The sequence below is a fragment of the Notechis scutatus genome, chromosome 9 (assembly GCF_049901735.1).
Source record: "Notechis scutatus isolate UNSWTSFEM ecotype Mainland chromosome 9, rNotScu1.2, whole genome shotgun sequence".
Classification (NCBI taxonomy): Eukaryota; Metazoa; Chordata; class Lepidosauria; order Squamata; family Elapidae; genus Notechis; species Notechis scutatus.
In genome coordinates, this window is record NC_142017.1 from 11,007,074 (window position 1) to 11,031,377 (window position 24,304).

The following is a 24,304-nucleotide window of genomic DNA, read 5'->3' on the forward strand; positions in this document are numbered from 1 at the left end:
GTAATGAGTCTCCAACAGTTTGTAAATAGTCCCATGGAAGTCTGCCAAAGTCCTTCAGGATAAGTCTGATAAGCACCCACCTTTATCTTCCTTGAAATGCTGCCAACGACTAAATTTCCAATTAGTTATACAAGGCCAAAATGGAACACAAATTCAACACCGAGCTTCAAGTTTCAAACCAACGAGTCCAAACAAAGTTGCTTCCTGCAAAGATTCCTGTCCCTTTGCTCCTCCTTTATGTCTTATGGGAGGGCCAATCACCTCCAAGCCTTACTCCCGAGTCGCCCCTGGTATAAGGTATGCTACAAGAGGATCAACTTCTTTCGTTTTTCATCTCAAGGTTTCCCCAGGGAACCCTCCTCCTTTGGCCCTGGAGCAAGAGGAAGTGGAGCCTCTGGTGGTACCCCAGTCCTCGCCCACTCGTGAGCGCTCCCCAGATGTCATCTCCTCCGCCTCGACTGCCATGTCCCAGGACATCCCTGAAATCGCCTCAGAGACCCTGCAGCGCAGCTTCAGCGCAGCCCCGTCTGGCCTCCCGGTAGAAATTCTGGACTCCAACCATCACACAGACAGCATGGCTTCGGCGGCCTCCGCTCTCCACTTGCTTTCCCCACGCAACCGCCACAGCTCGGAGCCCAGCCATCACTCCTTGGACATGGCCCCCAACGAGGTGGACATGCTGACCGCCCCCTCACTGCTGGAGGCGGCCTTACCTCAGGAAAACGTGGCGTTGGATAGTGGAGTGAGTCAGCCGTGGCCGGCTGCTCCTGACATCACCAGGGAGACCAGGAACAGCATGGCGGACAGGTAAGGACGGTTTCCATCACTCTTCCCTGGGGCCCAGGGTGGACCATCCCTTAGTGCAGGGGTCCTCCAACCTGGGCAACTTTATGATTTGTGGAGCTGGCTGAGGAATTCTGGGAATTGAAGTCCAGAAGCTTTAAATTTGTCCAAGTTGGAGACTCCTGCCTTAGTTGGTTCTTGTGGTCACTGCAAAATTAAAAAAAGAGTGCAGGAATATCCAGTCGTCTTCTCTGTGGAAGAACACGGGAATCTACCTTAGAAAAATCAAAAGGATGATTAAACTTTAAGAACAGATGCTTCAGGTTCTCTTTTCCTCCTTCCCATCATCCTTCGTGGTTATGCTGTGTCCTGAAAACAGGTGTCAGCTTTGGAAGCCATACTGAGATCAGATGCTCCCACGCTGCCACATTTTGAGCCTGGAAAAATGGGAGGGGGGAATTTCTTGGAGTGTATGTAGTTAGACATAACAACATTCTTTTTTCTAAGTCAAGGTCATGTTATTCTGCGCATAAGTGAGGGGAAATCTCAAGTTGGGACGGATGGTGATTGGGGCATGTGATGTGATGATGGATTTGTAGTTTTTATTTATTGCAAGGAAGCCAGGAACTTTCAGATTTGGGATTTCCCCAGTTTGTGCCAGTTTACGATCCAATTAAAACAGAACTTTTGAGAGGATGTCTGCCTCGGCGTGATTGGTTGGAGTGGAGGTTTTCTGGAACGCTGAGACAGCAGGACTTTGTGGCTTGAATTGTGATGCAGGAGTTGGCCAGGGTGAGGCTGAGCAAGGAGTCAAATGCATCATCAGTTTGGAGTCATTGTCCTCCTACAAGAGACCCAAGCCCAGATCCACCCCCACCCCCAATTTGGCGCTTGTGCATAGGTTGCTTGGAATAAACTCTCTTTGCAGCCATCATTAAACGAATCGTGATGTTCATTAAGGGAATCCGTGGTTAAGCGAACCTGGAAGTAAATGCCAGTTTTGGGCAAAAACATCGTCAATCATAGCAACAGAACGCTGCAAACGGCAATAAACTGAATGCCGAGTGCCCAAAATACAGTCACATGACCCTGGTAGGGACGGCCATCATAACTTCAGAACCAGGTGATAAATACCTTTTGGTTGTAACTTGGGTCCGTTGTGAATTGAGGATTAGCTGGGCTTCCTATATTATGACCTCCAGTCCAGCGCTATTTTTCCTCATCCTCCCAGCTCTTTAAACAGCCCCATTGTCCAAGATATGCTACTAAATTCTGTCCCAAAGGTGCTTTTTCAGGAGGCAACTGGACTTTCTTGTTTTTTCTTTTGAAGATATTTCACTTTTGATCCAAAAAGCTTCTTCAACTCTGACTGGATGGTGGGGAATGGAAGGATTTATATTATCCACTATCTTGTCAGAGCTGAAGAAGCTTCTTTGGATGAGAAGCAAAACGTCTTCAAAAGAAAAGAAAAACAAAAACAAAGAAAGTCCAGTTGCCTCCTTGAAAAAAGCGACCTGGATGACGGAGAACCTCTACAGACTTTTACTAAAGCCTGTGTTTGGGATGAGTCTGAAATAAAATTAGAATGCTGTAGAGCAGTGGTGGCTAACCTTTTTGGGTTCCTGTGCCAAAAATTGTGTACGCACTTTCATGCTCGCACTCACGTGCCAGCATGCAGAAGGCAATGTGCAACCCCCCCACGTCCCCTACGCATGCGCGTGCAACCCCCCACCGCTGCCCCCTTACCTGCCATGCGCCTCACAGCGGATTTTCAGCCGGCGTGAGGCCTTTTCGACCTCCCAAAGGCTTCAGGAAGCTAGGCTTCTGCAAGCTTTGCAGGCCAAAAACTAGCCCCATTTCACCATTTCCGGTTTTTCTGAAAATACCGGAAGTGACAAAACGGGGCTAGTTTTCAGCCTACAAAGCTTGCAGAAGCCTTCCTCAAGCCTTTGGAAGGCCGAAAAGGGCCTCAAACCGGCCTAAAATCAGCTGTGAGGCCCATGCATGCGCAGTGGGGTAAGTTTGCCTGCAGGTCGCGTGTCAGCACAAATGGCTCTGCGTGCCACCTGTGGCACGCGTGCCATAGATTCGCCATCATGGCTGTAGAGCATTTTCAGCTAGAAAGGAAAACTCCACTAGTTTCTATGTGCTTGAGTGCTTCAACCTTTGGTGCAGGAATGGATAAGACAGAAAACGTATTTGGGTTTGATGCAACTCACGCCCCCTGTTTCATTGTCCCATGCAGCCCCAGGAATGAAGTGGAAGAGAAGCATAAGAGCTCTTGTCACAGGCACACCTACCGCTTGCTGCAACATGACAGCCAAGATGCCAGCGCCGAGCAGAGGTATGGGCTGCGTGACGTCCTCTGTCCCTCCCTCGAAGCTTCTAGCCCAGCAAGGCAAACGAATTTGGGGAAAGTGCTGCCTGGTCTTAAATCCCAGAAGTAGGGAACATGGTCGTCGAAACTCAGATCATTTTCTTCCCCCGGCATCTTAAGAAAAAGAGACTGGGCTTTGATTCTCAGGGGAATGAACTTTTTAAAGGTTCTTGCAATAAGCAAATGACTTCTGATCCGGAGAGGAAGAGTTAAGCACATTAGGCGATGTTTGATCGGAATAACTCATTCAGTTAGGAATTGAAATCCAACTTAGAAAACGGATCTGTTTCTCTTCGATGTCCCTGTCCAACCATTGGTTGGATTTGACATCTGGAAATCTTGATTTCGGAGATCGGACCAGATCAAATCTCCAAATGATATGTTCACGGGCTCCCATCCAAGACCGCCAACGAATGCAATCTGATAACGCTTAGAGAAAGATGGACCGTTTGAATCTCAGCAGTTCAGCACTAGCCTTCTTCTTCTTGGCAGTTGCATGTCAGAGTCAGGCTTGTCAGTAGAAACTGGGATTGCTGGCTAATATAAGGTGGCTCTGGGATTTGGATGGAGAAGATCTGAATCCGTTCCTTTTCAATTCAATGAAATGGTCAATATTAGGAAACCAAACATGAAATGCATTTAAGACTTCTTCGATGTCGTGCTCTCTTGGCGAAGAACGGGGTGTCCTATTAAGGAAAACTGATCCATCAGCTGCTTCTTTGGATGGCAAAAATAATAGCCTAAATTCACCATTTGATGAAGACCACCTTGTTCCACTGCTGAGCTAAAGTCGATCTGAGACTCCTGTTATGAGATCCTTTGCCAAACTGACAAACTGCCTTCCTGTTCTCTTCTCCTCTGCAGCGATCACGATGATGAAGTTGCGGGCTTGGCTACCACTTCAGGCGGGTTCACAACCAAAGTGACTGCCCAGCGGCTGCCAGTGAAAGACTGGAAGGCCAAAGTTTCTCCTCGGGCCTCCCCAAAGCTGAAGAGGAAGGGGAAGAAAGACGACAGGTTGGTGTATCTGTTCAGTAGTTGGAAACAGCAGCGTTCCATTTGGCAACCAATCAGAGAGAAAGGCCGAGAGAGAGACATAAATAGGTGGTGGTTGATAGACAGATAGATATGGTAAGCATAGATAGATAGATAGATAGATAGATAGATAGATAGATAGATAGATAGATAGATAGATAGATAAGAGAGAGACAGACAGACAGACAGACAGAAAGACAGACAGAAAGACAGAAAGACAGACACAGATAGATCCAGACCAGACCGACCATTTCCATAAGCTTTTAGTCTCACATATCTATAGAAATTCTCAGTCATCCAGGTCAGGGTTGTCCCAAAGATGCATTTTAAAGAGGCAGGTGGACTTTTCTGTTTTTACTTTGAAGACATTTTGCTTCTCATCCAAGAAAAACTTCAGCTCTGACTGGATGGTTGGGGAATGGGAGTTTTTATACTCCTTGCAGACAGCTGGTCATTTGCCTCCTTTTAGAGGGTCATTGAGGGCACTTGGAGGTCTCTCTCTGTCCTCAGGGTCATCTAAGTGGTGCAAATGGGTGTGGAGCCTTCTTGGAACGGCTGAAAGGACTGCGCTGTGCTTTCGGACGGATGTTTTCTGCCCTGGCACTGGCTGTTGGGGATGCGTCTCACAATTGTAAGATCGATACCCTCTTTCACCAGGGGGGTCACCATACACTGCCTTGCTTACAGAGCGCCCAATAGCCAAAAGGTGGCATTGTCAACCAAGAAAGTCTCCTGTCGGAATTCTACTTCTCCCATGAGCTTAGAACCGTGCTGGCGAACGTATGGTACATGTGCCAGAAGTGGCACACAGAGCCATTACTGCCAGCATGCGAGCCCTCGTAGAAAAGGTCTACTGCGCATACGTGCATGCCGCCCGGCCACCAGCTATCTGGCGCGCATGCACGGCAATGCACAGGAGACACACATGCGCAAAAGCAGCAGTGCGCATTGCATGTGCATGCACAGAAGCACGCAGCGCAGGTCACGTGCACATGCGCAGGAGGCATGGGGAGGGGGCGCGCATTGCCTTCTGGGTGATGGCACACGAGCATGAGAAGACAAGCGCATGCGCAATTATCAGCACGGGAGCCCAAAAAGTGAGCCACCACTCGCTTAGAACATTAAAACAGAATTTTCCCCTGTAGTTACTGATTGGAGTATGACACCTTTATATCTTTTAATTTTTGTCCATTCAACTCTTATTTAAACTTCAATTTATGCTTTTACAATTGCAACATTCAATATAACACACAACTTCCAGTCGAATTCTGCTTGGTACATTCTTAAAATACACACTAAGTTCTTAAAGAGAAAATATATATATAACAATAATAAATAAAATACTTATTCTATTTCAATTCAGCTCTATCATTAATGTTAGTTATAGTTTTTAACATCTTTAACATTTCTTTTCAATGGGATATCATACTTCCTTAGGAACACTTATAATATTTCCATTTTTTTTCATATTTCTTTCATATGAGAAAAGAAAATATGAAATTGAAACAGGGCAGACAAAAGTATAAATACAACAATTAGAAAGATATTGAAACTTAGAAAAAGATATATATAATTGGATTTAGACAGGAATGAGATAATTAAAAGCAAGGTTGAGAAAACTAAGGGAAGGGAAAAATTATTGAGAAAATGTTAAAATAGTAATAAGATATGGAATAGAACACAAAGATGAATATGAAATTGAGTTTGTGTCTGTATGGAGAAGTGATAACCTGGGACCATGCTATTCTCAAAAAAAGATATTTTATTTGTATTATGTTTTGTGAAAACCTAAATAATTTTTTTACAAAAAAAAAGAACATTAAAGCAGGAATGACACATATTGTATACTAGGAAACCTTCAGGCGCTAGCTAGCTTCTTATCTATTTGTCTAACCATCTATCAGTCTCAAGTGCAATATTCAGTTCCACCATTATAGTTCAACCTATTTTAAACCATCACTCTCTTATGTGAAGAGTTGTGCTGCCATACCTCCAGGGAGGCGCCAAATTGGAAGGATCTTTGTTAAGCTAGGAATTTGTGCTTCCCTTTATTGTTGTTGTTGTCCTGGTGTTGAGAAAACAGGTCCTTGACTCGGTTACTGGGGTGAGAAATTATCAGAAGAGGGTTGTTTTCAATTGGGGGAAGAGCCATCTAAATTGAAGTTGTAATTATCCTCCCTTCCAGCGCATCATTTAACAGCTTTTCTTCGGTTGTAGGGATGTGCCACAGTCCCCAAGGTCCTTCGATCAGCAGGTTGGTGCAAACTTTCTATTTATTTTGCAGTTTCTCTCCCCCGTAAGAAGTGCCTTTCTGTTCCTTCCCCCTCCTCCAAAATTGCACAGGTTTGGAATTGTGGGATGAAGTTTAAGTTCTGCAATAATGTCCCTTGTTTAAGGCTCTGTCTCTAGATATTTTATTGATCATTCGTATCCATGATTATGCTTGTCTTAAAGAATTTACAACTTGATAGAGTTACCTTAAGAGCCATGGCGGCACAGTGGTTAGAGTCCAAGACCGCAGGCTACTTCTGCTGACTCCCAGCTGCCAGCAGTTTGGCAATTTGAGTCTCACCAGTTTAAGATTGACTCGGCCTTCCATTCTTCCAAGGTTGATAAAATGAAGAGCCAGATTGCTGGGGGCAAAATGTTGTCTCTGTAAACCGCTTTAGAGAGGGCTGTAAAGCACTGTGTGAAGCATGATATAAGTCTAAGTGCTGTTCCTATTGCTTAAGAGTTGATCTGTTCCACCTGATCGCTTCTTTCTATCAAAGGAAAATAAGTCTGTTGGCATAATTGCCTCCCAATCCAGCCTACGTTAAGTCTAGCCATGCTGATGTATTTAAAAGTGGTACAATCAATTTTGAAATCTGTATCAAGGAGGCCAATTAGAACATGGACATTCCCTGTAGTTCTTCTGAACTTCAGGCCACAGACCTTAATTGAAATAAATCATCCTCATTTAATGGCCCCCATAATCCCTTGCGGGCTGGAGTCTGGGCAACTGAACGGAACCAGAGAGTGTTTTAGTCAGTGGTGGGATTCATTATTTTTTTTTACTACCGGTTCTGTGGGGTGTGGCTTGGTGGGCGTGGCAGGGGAAGAATACTGCAAAATCTCCAGTCAGAGGTGGGGTTTGCCGGTTCTCCAAACTACTCCAAATTTTTCGCTACCGGTTCTCCAGAACTGGTCAGAACCTGCTGAATACCCACCTCTGGTTTTAGTGGCCGGATGCCCTTCCTATCGCCAATGTGGAGTTTTGTTTAGCGGAGGTATTCTCAGTGTGCCCAGAGAGGGAAATACCTGCCTCTACCTAGGATCGAACTTCAAAGCCTCCTGATTGTGAGGGAGGCGCTCCACCCTCTAGGCCACCACACCCCTCCCCCTTAATTGAAATAAACGCTTCTTCCCCAATGTTTCTTCCTTGGCGTCATTTATGAATATGTTTTGGGGGCCTTTCTCCCAAACGACTGTCCACCATGGGTGAGCCCAGTTCATTCCCTACGAGAGGGACAAAGTCAGTTGGGTTTCCTCCGAACAAAACAGGAAGATTCCACTGAAAATCACCGCAGGCTGATGTTTTGCCGTCTTTTCTCTTTCCCCCCCACCCCGCTTCTAGAGCGCTCCTGAATACCAGGAGGAGCTGATGTCTCTGCTCAGGACCCAGCAAAGGGAGATTGCCGAACTGAGACAAAATCAGATGGAGCTGATGCAGAGGCTCGCAGATCACCTGGATGGGGTCCAGAGCTCGCTCATGGGTCACATCGAGCGGGTGATCGACTCCCAGCAGGAGCAGGAGCGTATCTTCTCAGAGCGGGTCCCGTTCCACACCGTGGGTTTGGGGATCACGTTAGTGGCCTTGCGTTCTTGTGGAGTTTCATGTTTCTACACACACACACACACACACACACACACGTACGTACTTGGCTGGAAGGAAGAGGAGGATGTCCTGTTTGCTTGACATAGTTAGTGGTTGTTTTTTTCTACTTGCTGTATTTATACCTCAGAACCAGATACTAAAGGGATTACAGGGTCGTAAAAAGAAAAGTGCATTCTCTTAAGCAGCTTGACAAATTTGAGAAAGCAGAAAAGGTTAAAACGTCTATCTGAAATGAATTTCACTGCACCTATTTTTTTTAATTCTAATAATATAATATAATAATATAATAATAATAATAATATAATATAATATAATATAATTAATATAATTAATATAATATATAATATATAATTAATATATATAATATAATAATATTATAATATAATATAATATAATAATATAATATAATATAATATAATTTAATAATATAATATAATATATAATATAATAATAATATAACATAATAATAATATAATAATATAATATAATATAATTAATATAATATAATATGAAAAAGAGAAACAATATGAAGAATGTCCTCTTTAGCTAAGTCCAGTTAACAAGGAAGTTTGTATCATTTCTTTTTAGGAAGTTGTCTCCTGTCACATCCAACAACTGGTCCCTCAGCCAGTTCTTTATTCTGAGCAATATCATCTCAGGTTTCAGGTTTTTTCCCCCCACTATCTGCTGCACAGGCTTTTTAACTTGGCAATATCAGTGGTTTGTAGTCAGTGTGGGAGTTAAAGTCACAGCCAAAGTTTGCCAGCGAAGAAATGCTATCTTCAAGGCCGAGGAACAAAAGATGAAAAGTCTTTTAAGTTAATAAAAATGTGAGAGGATGAGAGAAAGAATTTGTTATTGTTATTTTTCATCCCATAACGAAGCTCTCCTAGTTCTCACTGCAAAGCTTATCAGCACATATTTCAGCAAGAGGTTTTGTTTATCAACCTGTTGGTTGCAGTTATTTATTTAAAGCTGAGAGGGAGTGACTGGGCCAACATTTCCCAGCTGGGCCTAAAAGAATTCTAGAATTTGGACCCTCAATTCCTAGTTCAGCACTTTAACTACTGTATCATGGTGGCTCTGAAAAGAAAGAAGAGTCAGAATAGGGAATTGCACCTTCACAGGCAAACAACTGCTTAGTGGTTTCTTCCTAGTATATTGTAAAAAGAATATTAGCTAGCCATATCAGTCTTGTCAAGCCATTTTTTCCCTGCAGTTTTCTTGGCAAGGTTTTTCAAAAGTGGCTTGCTTCCTAGGGCTGAGAGAAAATGGCTGGTTCGGATCACCCAGGTGGCATTATGCCTAAGGGGGGGACTAGAACTTACCCCATCCTGGCTTCCAGCCTGATGTCTTGATTGTTATATCAAACTGGCTCTCAAGTCAAACCTTACTAAGTTGTGTATCTGGAGTCTTGCTATTGAGTCTGATCCGAGTCGTGGTGACAACAGTGGTTAGAATGTAGTATTGCAGGCTAATTTGATCCAGTTCGATCCTAACCGGATCAAGGATGACTTGGTCTTCCATCCTTCCAAGATGGGTAAAAGGAGGACCCAGATTGTTGGGGGGGGACATATGCTAACATTGTAAACCGCTTAGCGAGGGCTGCAAAGCATTAAGAAGCAGTATATAAGTCTTTAAGTGCTATTACTGTTGCAGTCTTTGGGATCTCTAGTCCGTGCACCCTTTCTGTGTTCCTTAACTCTTTGTTTCAGAGCGGAGGCTGGAACAGGCTCTGGCGGAAGGGCAGCAGCGCAGTGGGCAGCTGCAAGAGCACCTCTCCCAGCAGCTCTCCCAGTCCCTCTCTACGGCTGCCTGCAATCGGCTGGAGAGGACCATCCGCGAGGAGATGAAAAAAACTGTTCCCCCGTGTAAGTTTTGCCCAGCGGGTGATGAATTGCTTGCAAAGCATCCTGCGTGGAGAACACATTGAAATGGAAGTCCGGTCACCCTTTGGCTATTTTCTCTCAAGGCTCTGGATTCTGAGCTGGAAATTCGTCCCCCTCCCCCCCCAAAAAAGATGGAACCTAGTTCAAGGGCATGAGTTCGATTCCAAGGACTTGCCATGAGAAGCGTATGCAATTCTCCTCGATAGCACCCTTTCTTTCTTTCTTTCTTTCTTTCTCTTTCTTTCTTTCTTTCTTTCTTTCTTTCTTTCTTTCTTCCTTCCTTCCTTCCTTCCTTCCTTCCTTCCTTCCTTCCTTCCTTCCTTCCTTCCTTCCTTCCTTCCTTTTCTCTCTCCCTCTTTCTCTCTCTCTCTTTCCTATCTATCTATCTATCTATCTATCTATCTATCTATCTATCTTTTATCTATATTTATATACTATATCTTTATATCTCTATCTCTCTATCTTTATCTCTATCTCTCTATCCCTATCATCTATCTATCTATCTATCTATCTATCTATCTATCTATCTATCTATCTATCTATCTATCTATCTATCTATTATCTATATTTATATACTATATCTTTATATCTCTATCTCTATCTCTCTATCTTTATCTCTATCTCTCTATCCCTATCATCTATCTATCTATCTATCTATCTATCTATCTATCTATCTATCTATCTTTTATCTATATTTATATACTATATCTTTATATCTCTATCTCTCTATCTTTATCTCTATCTCTCTATCCCTATCATCTATCTATCTATCTATCTATCTATCTATCTATCTATCTATCTATCTATCTATCTATATATCTATCTTTTATCTATATTTATATACTATATCTATATCTCTATCTCTCTATCTTTATCTCTATCTCTCTATCTTTATCTCTCTATCCCTATCTATCTATCTATCTATCTATCTATCTATCTATCTATCTATCTCTATCTATCTATCCCTTCCAAGAGAAAATAATATGAATGCTCACAGTTCATAGTTTGATAGACAACAGATATTGTTAAACTCCAATGAATTGTAGCCAACCGGAGCAAGATGAAGGATGCAGGGAGGTGGTCTCCAATATCTGGAGCTGTATGTGTTGTCTTCCCTCTGTTTTCAGAGGGGGTTCATCTCCAGCCTTTCCTATCTGGTTATTCCCAAAATAAAGAATTCCGTCTCCTCTTTCGTTTACCAGGTGTATCTAAGAGCTTGGATCCCATCACTGGACAGCTGAGCAACACTATTGCAAATAAGCTAACAGCCATCGAAGGAACTCTGAAGGAGAACATTGCCAAACTGGTGAAATCAAAGGTGAGAGAAGCTTCCAAGAGCAGATTTCTTTCCAATTCTTTCTGCTATGACAGACACCTGTTTTGGAGCATGTACGAGCACATTCTGTGCTGGCTGTTCTGTTCAGGTGACACACCTGCTCAGCTTGAAGCTACAGGCAGTCCTCGACTTATGCCCACAATTGGGACAAGAATTTCCAATGCTAACCAAAGCAGGTCCTAAATGAGTTGCGCCAAATTTTACGAACTTTTTTTTTTTTGCTACAATGTTAAGTGCAGTTCTTAAGTGAATGACACAACAATTAAGCCAATCCCACTTTCCCCACTGACTTGTTGACCTGTCTGAAGCCATCAGGAGGTTACAAAAAACGAGCCATGGTGGCGCAGTGGTTAGAGTGCAGTACTGCAGGCTACCTCTGCTGACTGCCGGCTGCCTGCACTTTGGCAGTTTGAATCTCACCAGGGTCAAGGTTGACTCAACCTTTCATCCTTCCCAGGTTGGCAAAATGAAGACCCAGATTGTTGGGGGGCAAGAGGCTGACTCTGTAAAACCACTTAGAGAGGGCTGTAAAAGCACTGTGAAACGATATATAAGTCTAAGGGCTATTGCTATTCCTTTCCTTTCCTTTCCTTTCCTTTCCTTTCCTTTCCTTTCCTTTCCTTTCCTTCCTTCCTTCCTTCCTTCCTTCCTTCCTTCCTTCCTTCCTTCCTTCCTTCCTTCTTCCCAGTGGTTAGAATGTGGCATTGTGGGCTAACTCTGCCCACTGCTATCAGTTCAATCCTGACCGGCTCAAGGCGGACTCAGCCTTTCATCCTTCTGAGGTCGGCAAAATGAGGACCCAGATTGTTGGAGGCAGTGTGCTGACTCTGTAAAACTGCTTAGAGAGGGCTGTAAAAGCACTGTGAAGTGGTATATAAGTCTAAGTGCTATTGCTGTTGCTACAGATGACAGTCACATGACCCCAGAATGCCTCAACCATTGTAAGTAAGTACCTGCCTGATTGTCAAGCACGCATAGTTTGATCATGTGTCTCTATGGATGCCGCTCCGGTCATCATTCACTTTTTTCCCTGCCATCATCCCTTCAGACGATCGCTAAATAAATGGTTGTAAGTCAAGGACTACCGGCATAAACAGCCTTAAGACAGCAGCAGGATTAGTGCTTCAATCAAAGAGAGGAAGGGCCACTTCTTTAGTGACCTCCGTTGCATGGAGATCGTTTTGCTAATCCTGGGGGGGATTTCTGCCTTGTTGGTTTCCAGAACCTTATCGACACCATCGCCCGGGCAGCCACTGATACCTTACAGGTGCCCATGCAGACAGCATTTCGAGAGGCCTTTCAGAGTATAGTTCTACCTGCTTTCGAGAAGAGCTGCCAGTCTATGTTCCAGCAGATCAACGACACCTTCAAGCAAGGCACACAAGAATGTATGTCGTTTTTAATTGCCCTTCTGTTTCCCAACTGTTTGCTCCCAAACCAGGAAATAGGAGTAACAGTTTACCAAAGCAGGTGAAACAAATGTAAGTTGAACAGTTTAGGGGTTCAAGGTGTAATCTAACAGTGGAACTTCTGCCTTGGGAGGCCGTGTGTGTGTGTGTGTGTGTGTGTGTGTCTCAGCTAATTCTGCTGATGGAAGTATCCAACTGGCCATTATTGAACATCTTCTCATGATGGTGTTCCACAATAATGGAAATTCTCTTCCATTTGGAATAATTTCCATGAGACTCTTGAAAGTTTCAAAGAGGGTTTTTTTGTTGTTGTTGTGCACGGCTTGGGTTTAAAGTCCATTTAAAATGTCAGCGTTCCAGCCAAACCAAACTCTGTTCAGAGTATTGCAGCATAAATTCAGCGCCAGAAAAGTAAACACAGATGACTAAGGCTTCATTTAAGTTCTTCATAAACATATAAAGTAAATTTTACAATACCAGTTGTAGATTTCTCCAACATGGAGCAAACTCAAACAGAAGCAGACATGTTACAGGTTCAGAGCAGAACAGCAACTCAGCTTTAGCTCAGAAACAGACATCAGTTTCACTTTAGTTCAGCAGGCAAGGAAGCAAGTTAGTTTCTCTTTCACTTTTGAGCTGAGCACAGAACAGAGATAAACCACACCCACATTATCTCTTTTAAGTTTCAGCCCTCAATTCATTCAGACCTTGTTACTAAGCTTTATTCCAGTTCATGAATATACTCTGACAAACTCCAGTCAAAAACTCCAAGACAGGCATTTTCTCAAAGTTTCTTTTTATTGGAAAAGTCATAGTCTGAGAAACCCCCAATATGAGAGTTCTGGGTTTTCCTTCAATAATTAAAAATCACAAGTCCATCCCCTGCACCCATCAATCCATCACATGCCCCAATCACCATCCCGTCCCAACTTGAGACATCCCCTCAACCAATCCTCATCCAGGTGCAGGAATAACATGACCTTGACTGTAAAGAAGAATGCTATTATGTTTAACTACACAACGCTCCATGAAACCCCCCCTCCCAATTTCCCAAGCACAAGAATGTGGCAGCGTGGAAGCTTCTGGTGCTAACATGGCTTCCAAAGCTGACATCATGGTTAGTCTTACCGAGCAAGACTCAAAAGAAATCTCCTTGAACAGGATTCCAGTGAGATTTTGAATAAGATGCACTGCTCCGGATTGATACTGATGTCAGAGTTTTCAGGTGAAACCTTCATCAATGGAGATTGCCAATACTTTGGCCAATGTCTCCAGCCTCTCCAGATTGCACTTTTTGGTATGAACAGAAAAACCACAGTAGATTTCCAGGCAAGACATTAGGGTGAGGTTCATGTCAATTCATGAATTCCCTATGCCCGTGATAGCGAACCTATGGCATGCGTGCGACAGGTGGCACACAGAGTCATTTGTGCCGGCACGCAACCTGCAGGCAAACTTACCTCACTGCGAATGCGCGTGCCTCACAGCTGACTTTTGGCCGGTTTGATGTCTTTTTTGGCCTCCCAGAGGCTTCAGGAAGGCTTCTGCAGGCTTTTCAGGATGAAAACTAGGACCGTTTCATCATTTCCGGTATTTCTGGAAAAACAGGAAGTGACAGAACAGGCCTAATTTTCAGCCTGCAGAAGCCTTCCTGAAGCCTCTGGGAGGCCGAAAAAAGCCTCAAACAGGCCGAAAATCAGCTGTGAGGCGCAGTGCAGGTAAGGGGCGAGGGGATTGCACGCGCATGCGTAGGGGGTAGAGGGGCGCATTGCCTTCTGGCACGCTAACGTGAGCATGCAACCGCGCGCACAATTTTTGGCACAGGAGCCCAAAAAGGTTAGCCACCACTGCCCTATACCTTAACCATAGAGTTTGAAAAATGGTAGAATGTTTGGGTGAGAGTGAAGACATAAGATACTTTACAAGTAGTCCGCAACTTACAACCGTATTGGAGCCTTTTGGTTGTAAGTCATTGCGGTCATAAGCCAAGTCACGGTGTGATCAGAACTCAATTTTACCATTATTTTTACAACAGTCATTACAAAAGTGGCAGTGGTCATTAAGGGAGCCACACAGTCATAAGTCTAAATCCACTTCGAGAAGGGGTTGTAAGTTTACTTTCCAAGGCCATTGTAACTCCGAACGGTTGATAAGCAACCGGTTGTAATCCAAGGATATAACCGGTACCAGGGACTGTAAGCAAAGACGATGAGAAGCAGCGCTGGGAAATGGAGGACATGAGTCACCCCACTGGACATGTATGAATCCTCTCTCTCGTAGATATTCTGCAGTTGGAGGCTCAGCTGAAGACTAAGAAGGCGCGGGAACAAGAGGCCCGGGACTCCCTCTTGGGCCAGCTCCGGCAGATGGTCAGCTCTTTCCAAAGTACAACTGACCAAATGGCATCCACCATTACAGCCAGCGTGCATTCTGAGATCCAGCATCAGCTTCACGTCATTGTGGGCAAGTGAGTACGTGGGAACCTAGGTGGGCGCCCCCTGTAGGAGGAGTTGGTTATCACCCACTGTTGTAACGTCTATGATGCACTTCCACAAAGCCAGGTTAAGTGTTGTGGGTCCCTTTGGTAGACCCTAGACAAGATCCACAAGCCAACTGATGCCCTGGTATGTGAATTAAGAGAATTCTGGACCCGTGTCGTTTTCTGATTGTCTGTCCTGATACGCTTGAGGGTTACCACATTAGCCAGACTTCTCAGCACCGGAAGCTGCCCGCCCGTCTTGCCAAAAGAAAAATGATGTGCTCAGAGCAATGAGGAGAACGTGTGAAAAATGATTACCATTGATCCACATTTTATTTAAAAAAAAAAAAAAAGAACCTCTAGAACAGGGGTGTCCAACCTTGGCAACTTTAAGACTTGTGGACTTCAACTCCCAGAATTCTGGGAGTTGAAGTCCACAAGTCTTAAAGTTGCCAAGGTTGGACACCCCTGCTCTAGAATTTCAGTAGAGTGTTCAAGCTGTCCCTTATGGCTATTCAGGCCCTGTAAAGGAGATATGACCACTTTTTGTTAAACCTGGTACTTTTTTTTTTTTTAATTTGGACTTTCAGTCTGATACATTTAAGGAGCTCCAGGTTGTGGAAACCTTCAATAAAATTGATAGTATGAAGCCATTCTCTAACTAGGTGGGATGTAAAGAGACAGTTTGGCTGGATTAGAGCCAGTTATTTTGTTTTGCTACATGGTGTTAGATAGCAATAGCTATAGCACTTAGTCCAGTGGTAGTCAACCTGGTCCCTACCGCCCACTAGTGGGTGTTCCAGCTTTCATGGTGGGCGGTGGGGGTTTTGTCCCCCACTTTATAAATCACCAATACCGTGGAGCCGAGGGGCGGTTAGAGAAAACTTCACTACTAACAGAGATACAAAAGTGGGCGATAGGTATAAAAAGGTGGACTACCCCTGACTTAGACTTATATACCACTTTTCAGTGCTTTACAGCCAGTCGTGGGATTCAAAGTTTTTTTACTACCGGTTGGGCATGGCTAGGTGGGCATGGCGTGGCTTGGTGGGAGTGGCTTGGGTGTGGTGTGGCTTGGTAGGCGTGGCAGGGGAAGGATACTGCCAAATCCCCATTCCCTCCCCACCCCACTAACCTGCTTTCCAGCTCCGTTCTCCTGTGCAGAGCAGCAAAAGAAGACCCAGCCAATCAGCTGGGACTCGGGAGGCGGAGACTAGATGGGGGCGGGGCCAGTCAGAGGCGGTATTTGCCGGTTCTCCAAACTACTCAAAATTTCCGCTACCGGTTCTCCAGAATACCACCACTGCTGAATACCACCTCTGCTTACGGCCCTCTCTAACCGGTTTACAGAGTCAACCCATTGCCCCCAACAATCTGGGGGCTGAGTCACCCTTGAGCCTGGTGAGATTTGAACTGCCAAATTGCAGACAGTCGGCAGAAGGAGCCTGCAGCCGCTGTGGCTCATCCCCAAGAGGAAGTGTTGAGCGAGGGCAAAAAATGTGTTCTGTCCCGTGTGTGTTCTGCACCCTCTGTGTTGTAGGAACCTTACGGCCTCTTTTTGTTCTTTTCCCCTTTTTTGTCCAGCATGCAAGAGTCCATCTTGGCTCAGGTGCAGCGAGTCATCAAGGGGGAGGTGAGCACGGCCATGAAGGAGCAGCAGGCTGCGGTCACCTCCAGCATCATGCAGGCCATGCGCTCCGCTGCAGGCACGCCCATCCCTGCCACTCACCTAGACTTCCAGTCCCAGCAGGCTCACATGCTGCAACTTTTGCAGCAGGGACACCTGAACCAAGCCTTCCAACAGGTATGCCACCTTCTGAAAGCCAGGTAAACTCTCCAGCTACCCACAGAAACGTCTTCCTACCGAGCCTTCCGGGCACCAGTTGCAGGGCTTAAGATAGAAAAACCCACGGAGGATTTGTTTTTTCAAAACTAAGATACTGAGCTGCATCTCCTGGTGTCCTTTTAGGTGTCTCTCTCAAAAGCAGGAATATGGAACTTCTGGGCTGCTGAACTACAGCTCCCAGCATCCCTCACTGTTGTAGTTAGGAGTGGTTGCTTAGCAACATCTGGAAGATTATATGTTGCCTGTTCCAGCTTTAAGTTTGCAGATGTTTGCATGCTGTTGAGCTTGTGTGTGTGCGCACGTACACACACATTATATAAGGTAAAGGTAAAAATTCCCATTGCACAATTGTGCTAGTTATTTCTGGCTCTAGGGGGCGGTGCTCATCTCTGTTTCAAAGCCAAAGAGCCAGCGCTGTCCGAAGACGTCTCCGTGGTCATGTGGCTGGCATGACTAAACGCCGAAGGTGCACGAAACGCTGTTACCTTCCCACCAAAATGGTCCCTATTTTTCTGCTTGCATTTTTACATGCCTTCGAACTGCTAGGTTGACCGAAGCTGGGACAAGTAATGGGAACTCACTACATTATGCAGCACTAGGGATTCAAACTGTCGACCTTTCTGATCGACAAGCTCAGCATCTTAGCCACTGAGCCACCACATCCCTTCTACACATTATATACATATACAGAATAATGTGTAATTCATTGTATAAGCCTGGGCATACTGGTATCAGATGTATCCATGTGCCATCCTTTCTCCAACCCTGCCCTCCCAACAGCCAAAAGGAGGACCTACTACTTTGAGGTGACAGACTTCTTTTGCATTTGGGATCAATAGCAATAACACTTAGAGTTATATACCGCTTTTACAGCCCTCTCTGAGTGGTTTTACAGAGTCAGCCTCTTGCCCCCAACAATCTGGGTCCTCATTTTACCCACCTCGGAAGGATGGAAGGCTGAGTCAACCTGGAGCCTGGTGAGATTCAAACTGCCAAATTGCAGGCAGCCGGCAGTCAGCAGAAGTAGCCTGCAGTACTGCACTCTAACCACTGCGCCACTGTGGCTCAATCAGAACAGTTTAATAACTCTTTAGCATTCTTTTGCCTCCTCACGGTTGGAACATCTGTGCAACGTCTGGGTGTTTTAAGAATTCCATAGTGGTCATGGGATAGGAATGCCATCAGCGCTTGAGAGCCAAAATGTGCTTCAAATCATGGAGCATGGGTGGATTGCAATTCTGGGAAATGATCACCCCAGTGCTTTTTCCTGTTTTATATCGGAATGTCCCAGCATTCCTCTGGATTTCCTGTATGCCTCTTTTCACCCTTGCAGGCTCTCACTGCAGCCGATTTGAATCTGGTCCTCTATGTCTGTGAGACCGTTGATCCTCAGCAAGTGTTCGGACAGGACCCTTGTCCTCTGTCCCAGCCTGTCCTTCTGTCTCTCATTCAGCAGCTGTCTTCAGAATTAGGCTCCCAGACAGAGCTCAAACTCAAGTGAGTAAAATTTAGTGGTATGTCCAAGAAGGTAAACCCTGTCTCGCTCTCAAAAGGATACTGTAGATCATGCCAACCTTTTGGACTTCAGGGACCACCAAACTCATAATTTTAAAGCCCACGGACCACTAATATGAATTTTGACTGAGGGTGGCTTGCTGATGTTTTCCCAGGGTCTCTGCAGAAAGCAGCAGAGACCCTGGGAAAATCCCCAGAAAAGTCTGCAGGAAAATTCCCCACCCCATTTTCCTACTGATCGATCATTCTTTATTTGGGATCGCAGGATACCATCTCCAGCTCCATTCTCAAGGGAGGGGGAGAGAGAGAGACTTTTGGCTTCGTGCAAGGAGAGCAGCAGAAGTTTTCTTTCTCTCCCCAAACTCCGCCAGAGATGAGTCTTTGTGAGACTTGTCATGCCAATGCAACCTCTTGGAGCAGGATGCCTTTCAGGGTCCCAAAGACTCATTTCTGGCAGAGTTTGGGGGAGAGAAAGAAAGACTTTTGCTGCTTTCCTTGCGTGCTGCCAAAAGCAGCAGAAGAAAGAAGCAGCCCAGTGGCCAGGCCAGGCACGTGGGGTGAGTGGGGCAGGTCCCCCCACCTTTGCCCTTTCCCCCCTCCCCTCACTACCTCGTGTTGTTCCCAATGCGAGTGATGCAAGCCTTGTGTTCCCGCGGGCCACGTGGGCAGCGCAGCCTTGTGTTCCCGCACAGCCTGAATTAATTGCTTTGCGGGTGACATTTCTCTATGGACCACCAAAATTTTCTCGCTGACCACCAGTGGTCCCCGACCCACTGGTTGGTGACCACTGCCATAGATAATCCCTCTGGCAAGACAGTGCTTTTAAAAATAAAAATAAAAAGATTTTGGATTGGAGAAAGGCCAACCATATGTGCACAATATTATTTTGAATGTAACTTTGGTTTTGCTGGGCGGGAAGGGTGGGTGGGAGCCACCGGTTTCCAACTGCCTCTCTGGCTTTTGAGCTGAAAACCCAGTGGCCAGACACAAACCCATATTGGCATCCACAGATACTCTTCAACTTAACCACCATTGTGATAGGAAATCCGATCTTCGGTCATTGTGATTGTAAGTTGAGGCAGACAACGTGACCGTTTTTCTGTCGTTTATTGCACCGGCTGTTAAGTGAATCATGCAGTCGTTAAGCAAGTGACACCGTCATTAAGCAAACCCATTCTTCCAAATTTAAAGGTTGATGTCGAACCCCAAACCAAAATAATAATGTAATACTTCCAAGCTCAGTTGTCTATTGTTTTCACATCTCTAAGGCAAAATCTGGCACTCTGCTATTCACATGAACCATGTCCTCCCAAGGACTATAGATAGTCCTCGACTTACGACCACAATTGAGCCCAAAATTGACATTGCTAAGTGAGAAATGCGTTAAGTGAGTTTTGCCCCATTTTGCCACTTTTCTTCCCGCAATTCATTAAGGGAATCATGGTAGTTGCTCAACTGGTAACATGGTTGTTAAGTGAAACTAGTTTCTCCATTGACTTTGCTTGTCAGAAGGTCATAAAAGGGGTCACATGATTTCTGAACCCAGCAACCGTCATAAATATGAGTCAGTTGTCAAGCATCCAAATGTAATGGGGATGCTACAATGGTTGTTCTGACCAAGGCTTGTTGAGACACTAACAAACACACCTTAGTCCCAAAACCCTTTTTTTCTTATCAATGGCTATGAATTTTAGTCATTCACAGCCCGTAATGAGTCTCCAACAGTTTGTAAATAGTCCCATGGAAGTCTGCCAAAGTCCTTCAGGATAAGTCTGATAATCACGCACCTTTATCTTCCTTGAAATTCTGCCAACGACTAAATGTCCGATTAGTTATACAAGACCAAAACGGAACACAAATTCAACACCGAGCTTCAGGTTTCAAACCGGTACGAACAAAGTTGCTTCCTGCAAAGATTCCTGTCCCTTTGTTCCTCCTTTATGTCTTATGGGAGATGCCAATCACCTCCAAGGCTGAGTCGTCCCTTTTGTCTTAACTGTTCTTGCCTTCTGGCAGCTCTGCGCGTGCGCACACTGGAACAGGCTCCCCTTGTTCCTCTGCCTCGCTGCTGTCAGATTCTGGAGGCTCCGGAATCAGCACCTCACTCCCATATGGCCCTGGCCCCATCTCTGTATTGGATGCAGGACCCTCGTCCGAATCTTCCCCAGATTGCCAGACTGGCCCATGTTCCTCCTCACTGTCCAACTTTGCTGCCAGCTCCGTAGGCTGCCGATAGGCCCACAACAAGTATGAAAAATGGGTCATAAGTCCCTGTTTTCAGTGCCATTGTAACATTGAACACTAAACAAACCGTTGTGTAAGTTGAGGACTGCCTGTATTTGGGAGGGGCTGTCTTCACCCGCTTTCTCTCCCACATAATATCTGGGTTGAGTTGCCTCTTACTCTACAATGCTCCACCCTCCCTCCCTCCTCACCACATTCCATCCCAGGCCTTCCTTGACCATATTGTAGCCGGAAGAAATGACTTGCTTATTCTGAGCTGTTTTCTTTCTCTCTCCCCCGCAGCTACCTGGAGGAGGCAGTGATGCACCTCGATCACAGCGATCCCATCACCCGCGACCACATGGGCTCGGTGATGAACCAGGTGCGCCAGAAACTCTTCCAGTTCCTGCAGGTGGAGCCTCACAACAACGTGAGCAAGCCCGCACGTCGCCTGATGATCATGCTGCAAGGCCTGGTCACCCACAACATGTCCTAACAGGTCTCCGGCCACCCTTGCTCAACGGCGCCTCTCCGGGCTAACCCAAGGGCGGCGGCTTTTTACTTTTCTCCATTTGGCCCTCCTCTTCCTCCTCCTCCTCCAAGAGCTCTTTGCTGACTCAACGTGGCCACGCCAAGCGGGGAGTGGGATGAACCCTAGCCCAGCCAGTCAGTTCCCCCTGCACTTCAAAAACAACAGTACCCTTCCTTTTCGTGCAAGTCAACTTTTTGGCACTTGTGCAAGCAGAAACACGCAAATCCCAGCTTTCCTCCGGCTTCGGAGCTCAAGAGCCCCACTTCCCAACCCTTTGAGAGTGGGCCGTGGGGAGGGGTCCCCTGCCCGGCAGGGAAGGATGAGCAGGCCGTAGAATCACGGTAGCCATAGGGAGAGATGCCAACCCCCCCCCCTTGTGCTGTGGGTGGCAGGAGTGGGGGGGCGTGGGAAGATTGCAAAGGCCCCCTTCCCCATCCGGGGCGCGGGGTGGGAGGGGCACCCCGTGTGGTGGAGCATGTTTACGGATCAGACAGTTCCTTTTTAGTCGGAGGGGAGATTGTGTTCGCACCACATTGTTTTTTTTTTTTCCCTTTTGTTTTTATCTAGACTCTTTAACTCTTTCTTTTTTGAATAATGTTTAAAGACAAGTTCAATAAATGACTTTTTTTGGAGGAAAATAAATAAATAAAAGCTCTTCCTTCTCACCTTGAGTTGGGTTCCCGCCTGCATGGGTGGACCCCGGGGGGCACTCCTAAAACGCAATGCTTTGCTTTTGATGTATATCTCATCAGTCGAAACAAATCTGGTTTATTCGTTCAGGAAGTCACGGTTAGGAGGAAGCAAAGCACATCCAGCCAGTGGGAAAACTGACCTCTGGGTTTGTCAGTGACCGCGGGTTGAAATTTGCATCACTTGGGAACTGTGATGACTTGGGACGTGGCACAAAAGCAACAAAGTCACAAAAATAGGTAAAGTCCCTTTAATGCCTCCAACTTGACCCCCAATGTCCAGTTATCAACGGCTGGAGAAGAAACTCTCCCAAGAACAGTCTTTAAAGGGAAGAAATTCAGTCCAAACCCAAAGTACATATAAATTATAAATAAAAATCAACACAAACCGTGCTGCAGCAATTAACGAGACAGGGCAGGATAAGGAATTGCAGACTTCAAAAGATAACAAACCACATACAGTTGGGAGGATGCCAGAACCCAGATAAACCTCGACAAACAAATATAATTGACGCTTTGTTTCCATCAAGGTGCTGTGCATAAACGTCCTTTTTAAATCCTGTTTTCTCAGCTGCAGCCAATGAAGGGGATCAGGGCCTTTTCCTCCCCCGTAAACCATGCAACTCCCGTTGCTCCCTTCTGTTCCTCTCTGCGTGCCCTAGGATGAAGAGGGGGGTGGGCCTGGGTCTTTCTCTGAATGTCCAGCCAGACTTTGCCCTTCCCCAGTTGCTTCCACAACAACTGGAGCCATACTCCCACTACCTGTCAGCTGCTCGACCCCCACCTCGAGATCAGATTCCAACAGAAGCATGACAGGAACATGCAACCGGGGGCTCATTGTCACGAGCCCTTTTCAGGAGATCAAGTAAGACATTGGGACAGATTTCTGGTCCTGCTTCTGCCAATTCACTGGGCAGGAAGGGAGAAATAAGGATGGTAAGAGAAGGAGTGGCTTTGTCCCTTCCAGATAGCCCCCATTCTTTGCTTTGGCTCCTTTCTTTCTTTCTTTCTTTCTTTCTTTCTTTCTTTCTTTCTTTCTTTCTTTCTTTTATTTCCTTCCTTTTCCTTCCTTCCTTTTCCTTCCTTCCTTATTTTCTTTTTTCTTTATTTCTTTCTTTCTTTCTTTCTTTCTTTTTCCTTCCTTTTTCCTTCCTTCCTTCCTTCCTTCCTTCTTTTTCTTTTTCCTTCCTTCCTTCCTTACTCCATTCAGCCATACACCCATACATCCATCATTCAATTCATTGGCCACCCCATCTTAGAGCAGGATAACTCTGGTCAGCTTACAATATTAAAAAGATAAAACTCTATAATTTACAGACTACCAAAATATAAAAATGCAATAGTTAAAACAATTTGTCAGGTGTCGGCGCCAGCTGCACAAAGGGTTCCTCCTTCTGATGTGGAGTCTGGCTGTTTAATTCCAAGAGGGCCCAACAGGTGACCAAATTCATCCCAACCCCAACTGCTCCTTTGCCCGTCTTCTGAACGGAGTCATCTTACACCCTCCTCAGTCCCTTCCCATTCCTGAGGTGCCCCTCTGTGGGTGCTCCCAAATTCCTCTCAGATTCTGCCCCAATGGTCCTTTTCAAACCCTTCCTCCCAACGTGGAGGTGACGTTTGTCACCTTGGCAAGCAAGACAACACCTGACACCTTCTGATCCCCGTTTGTTCCTCACCCAGCAGCCAGAAAGCCATTTAACAGGTGGTTAATCCAGGGGTGGGATTCAAATTTTTTAACAACCAGTTCTGTGGGCGTGGCTTGGGTGGTGGGTGTGGCTTAGTGGTCATGTTATTGGCTGGGCATAGCCAACTCAATATCACTCACATTGAGGCATGCATCTCCTTGCCTGGCCTTATGACGGGATGCTGCAACAGTCGTAAGTGTGAAAAATGGTCATTAATCACTTTTTTCAGTGCCATTGTAACTTTGAACGGTCACTCCACACAAGCAAAGTACCAGCAAAGGAGGGAGAAAAAAACTCCAGAGAAGTTCCTGAGACAGGAAGTCTAGTTCTGCCAAGAACATAATAAGGGTTAACAGGCAATTTTTGTAAGCAAGACCAGAATGTTTCCTTCCTGCCTTCCTTACAGGATTAGGCCAGTAATTTCTTCTAACAACCGGTTCTCCGAACTGCTTAGAATGTTAACAACTGGTTCTAGCGAATTGGTGCAAACTGGTAGAATCCCACCCTTAGGGGGAATCTCATCCCAGCATCAGCCATTTTTTTTTTTTTTTTGCTGGCCCTCAGCAGAAGTTTCCACATCCAATATTCCTGGGCTCTAGGAAGCAGCTGTGACGTGCCATTTTGCGGCT

The 24,304-nt window shown here is 45.5% G+C and overlaps 1 protein-coding gene across 1 annotated transcript in view; it reads left to right on the top strand.

Annotated features, from left to right (window-relative positions):
* The window catches only part of EDC4 (enhancer of mRNA decapping 4), a 43,868-nt gene extending 21,916 nt beyond the window's left edge, over nucleotides 1-21,952 (top strand). The window contains exons 18-29 of the mRNA XM_087971573.1: nucleotides 341-807; nucleotides 3,029-3,127; nucleotides 4,025-4,177; nucleotides 6,413-6,449; nucleotides 7,812-7,992; nucleotides 9,788-9,943; nucleotides 11,164-11,279; nucleotides 12,520-12,685; nucleotides 14,987-15,173; nucleotides 16,770-16,989; nucleotides 18,365-18,528; nucleotides 21,073-21,952. Of these exons, the coding sequence (XP_087827699.1) occupies nucleotides 341-807; nucleotides 3,029-3,127; nucleotides 4,025-4,177; nucleotides 6,413-6,449; nucleotides 7,812-7,992; nucleotides 9,788-9,943; nucleotides 11,164-11,279; nucleotides 12,520-12,685; nucleotides 14,987-15,173; nucleotides 16,770-16,989; nucleotides 18,365-18,528; nucleotides 21,073-21,265 (2,139 nt within the window). The 3' untranslated portion in view covers nucleotides 21,266-21,952. The remainder of the gene's footprint in view (nucleotides 1-340; nucleotides 808-3,028; nucleotides 3,128-4,024; nucleotides 4,178-6,412; nucleotides 6,450-7,811; nucleotides 7,993-9,787; nucleotides 9,944-11,163; nucleotides 11,280-12,519; nucleotides 12,686-14,986; nucleotides 15,174-16,769; nucleotides 16,990-18,364; nucleotides 18,529-21,072) is intronic.
* The last annotated feature ends 2,352 nt before the right edge of the window (nucleotides 21,953-24,304 follow it).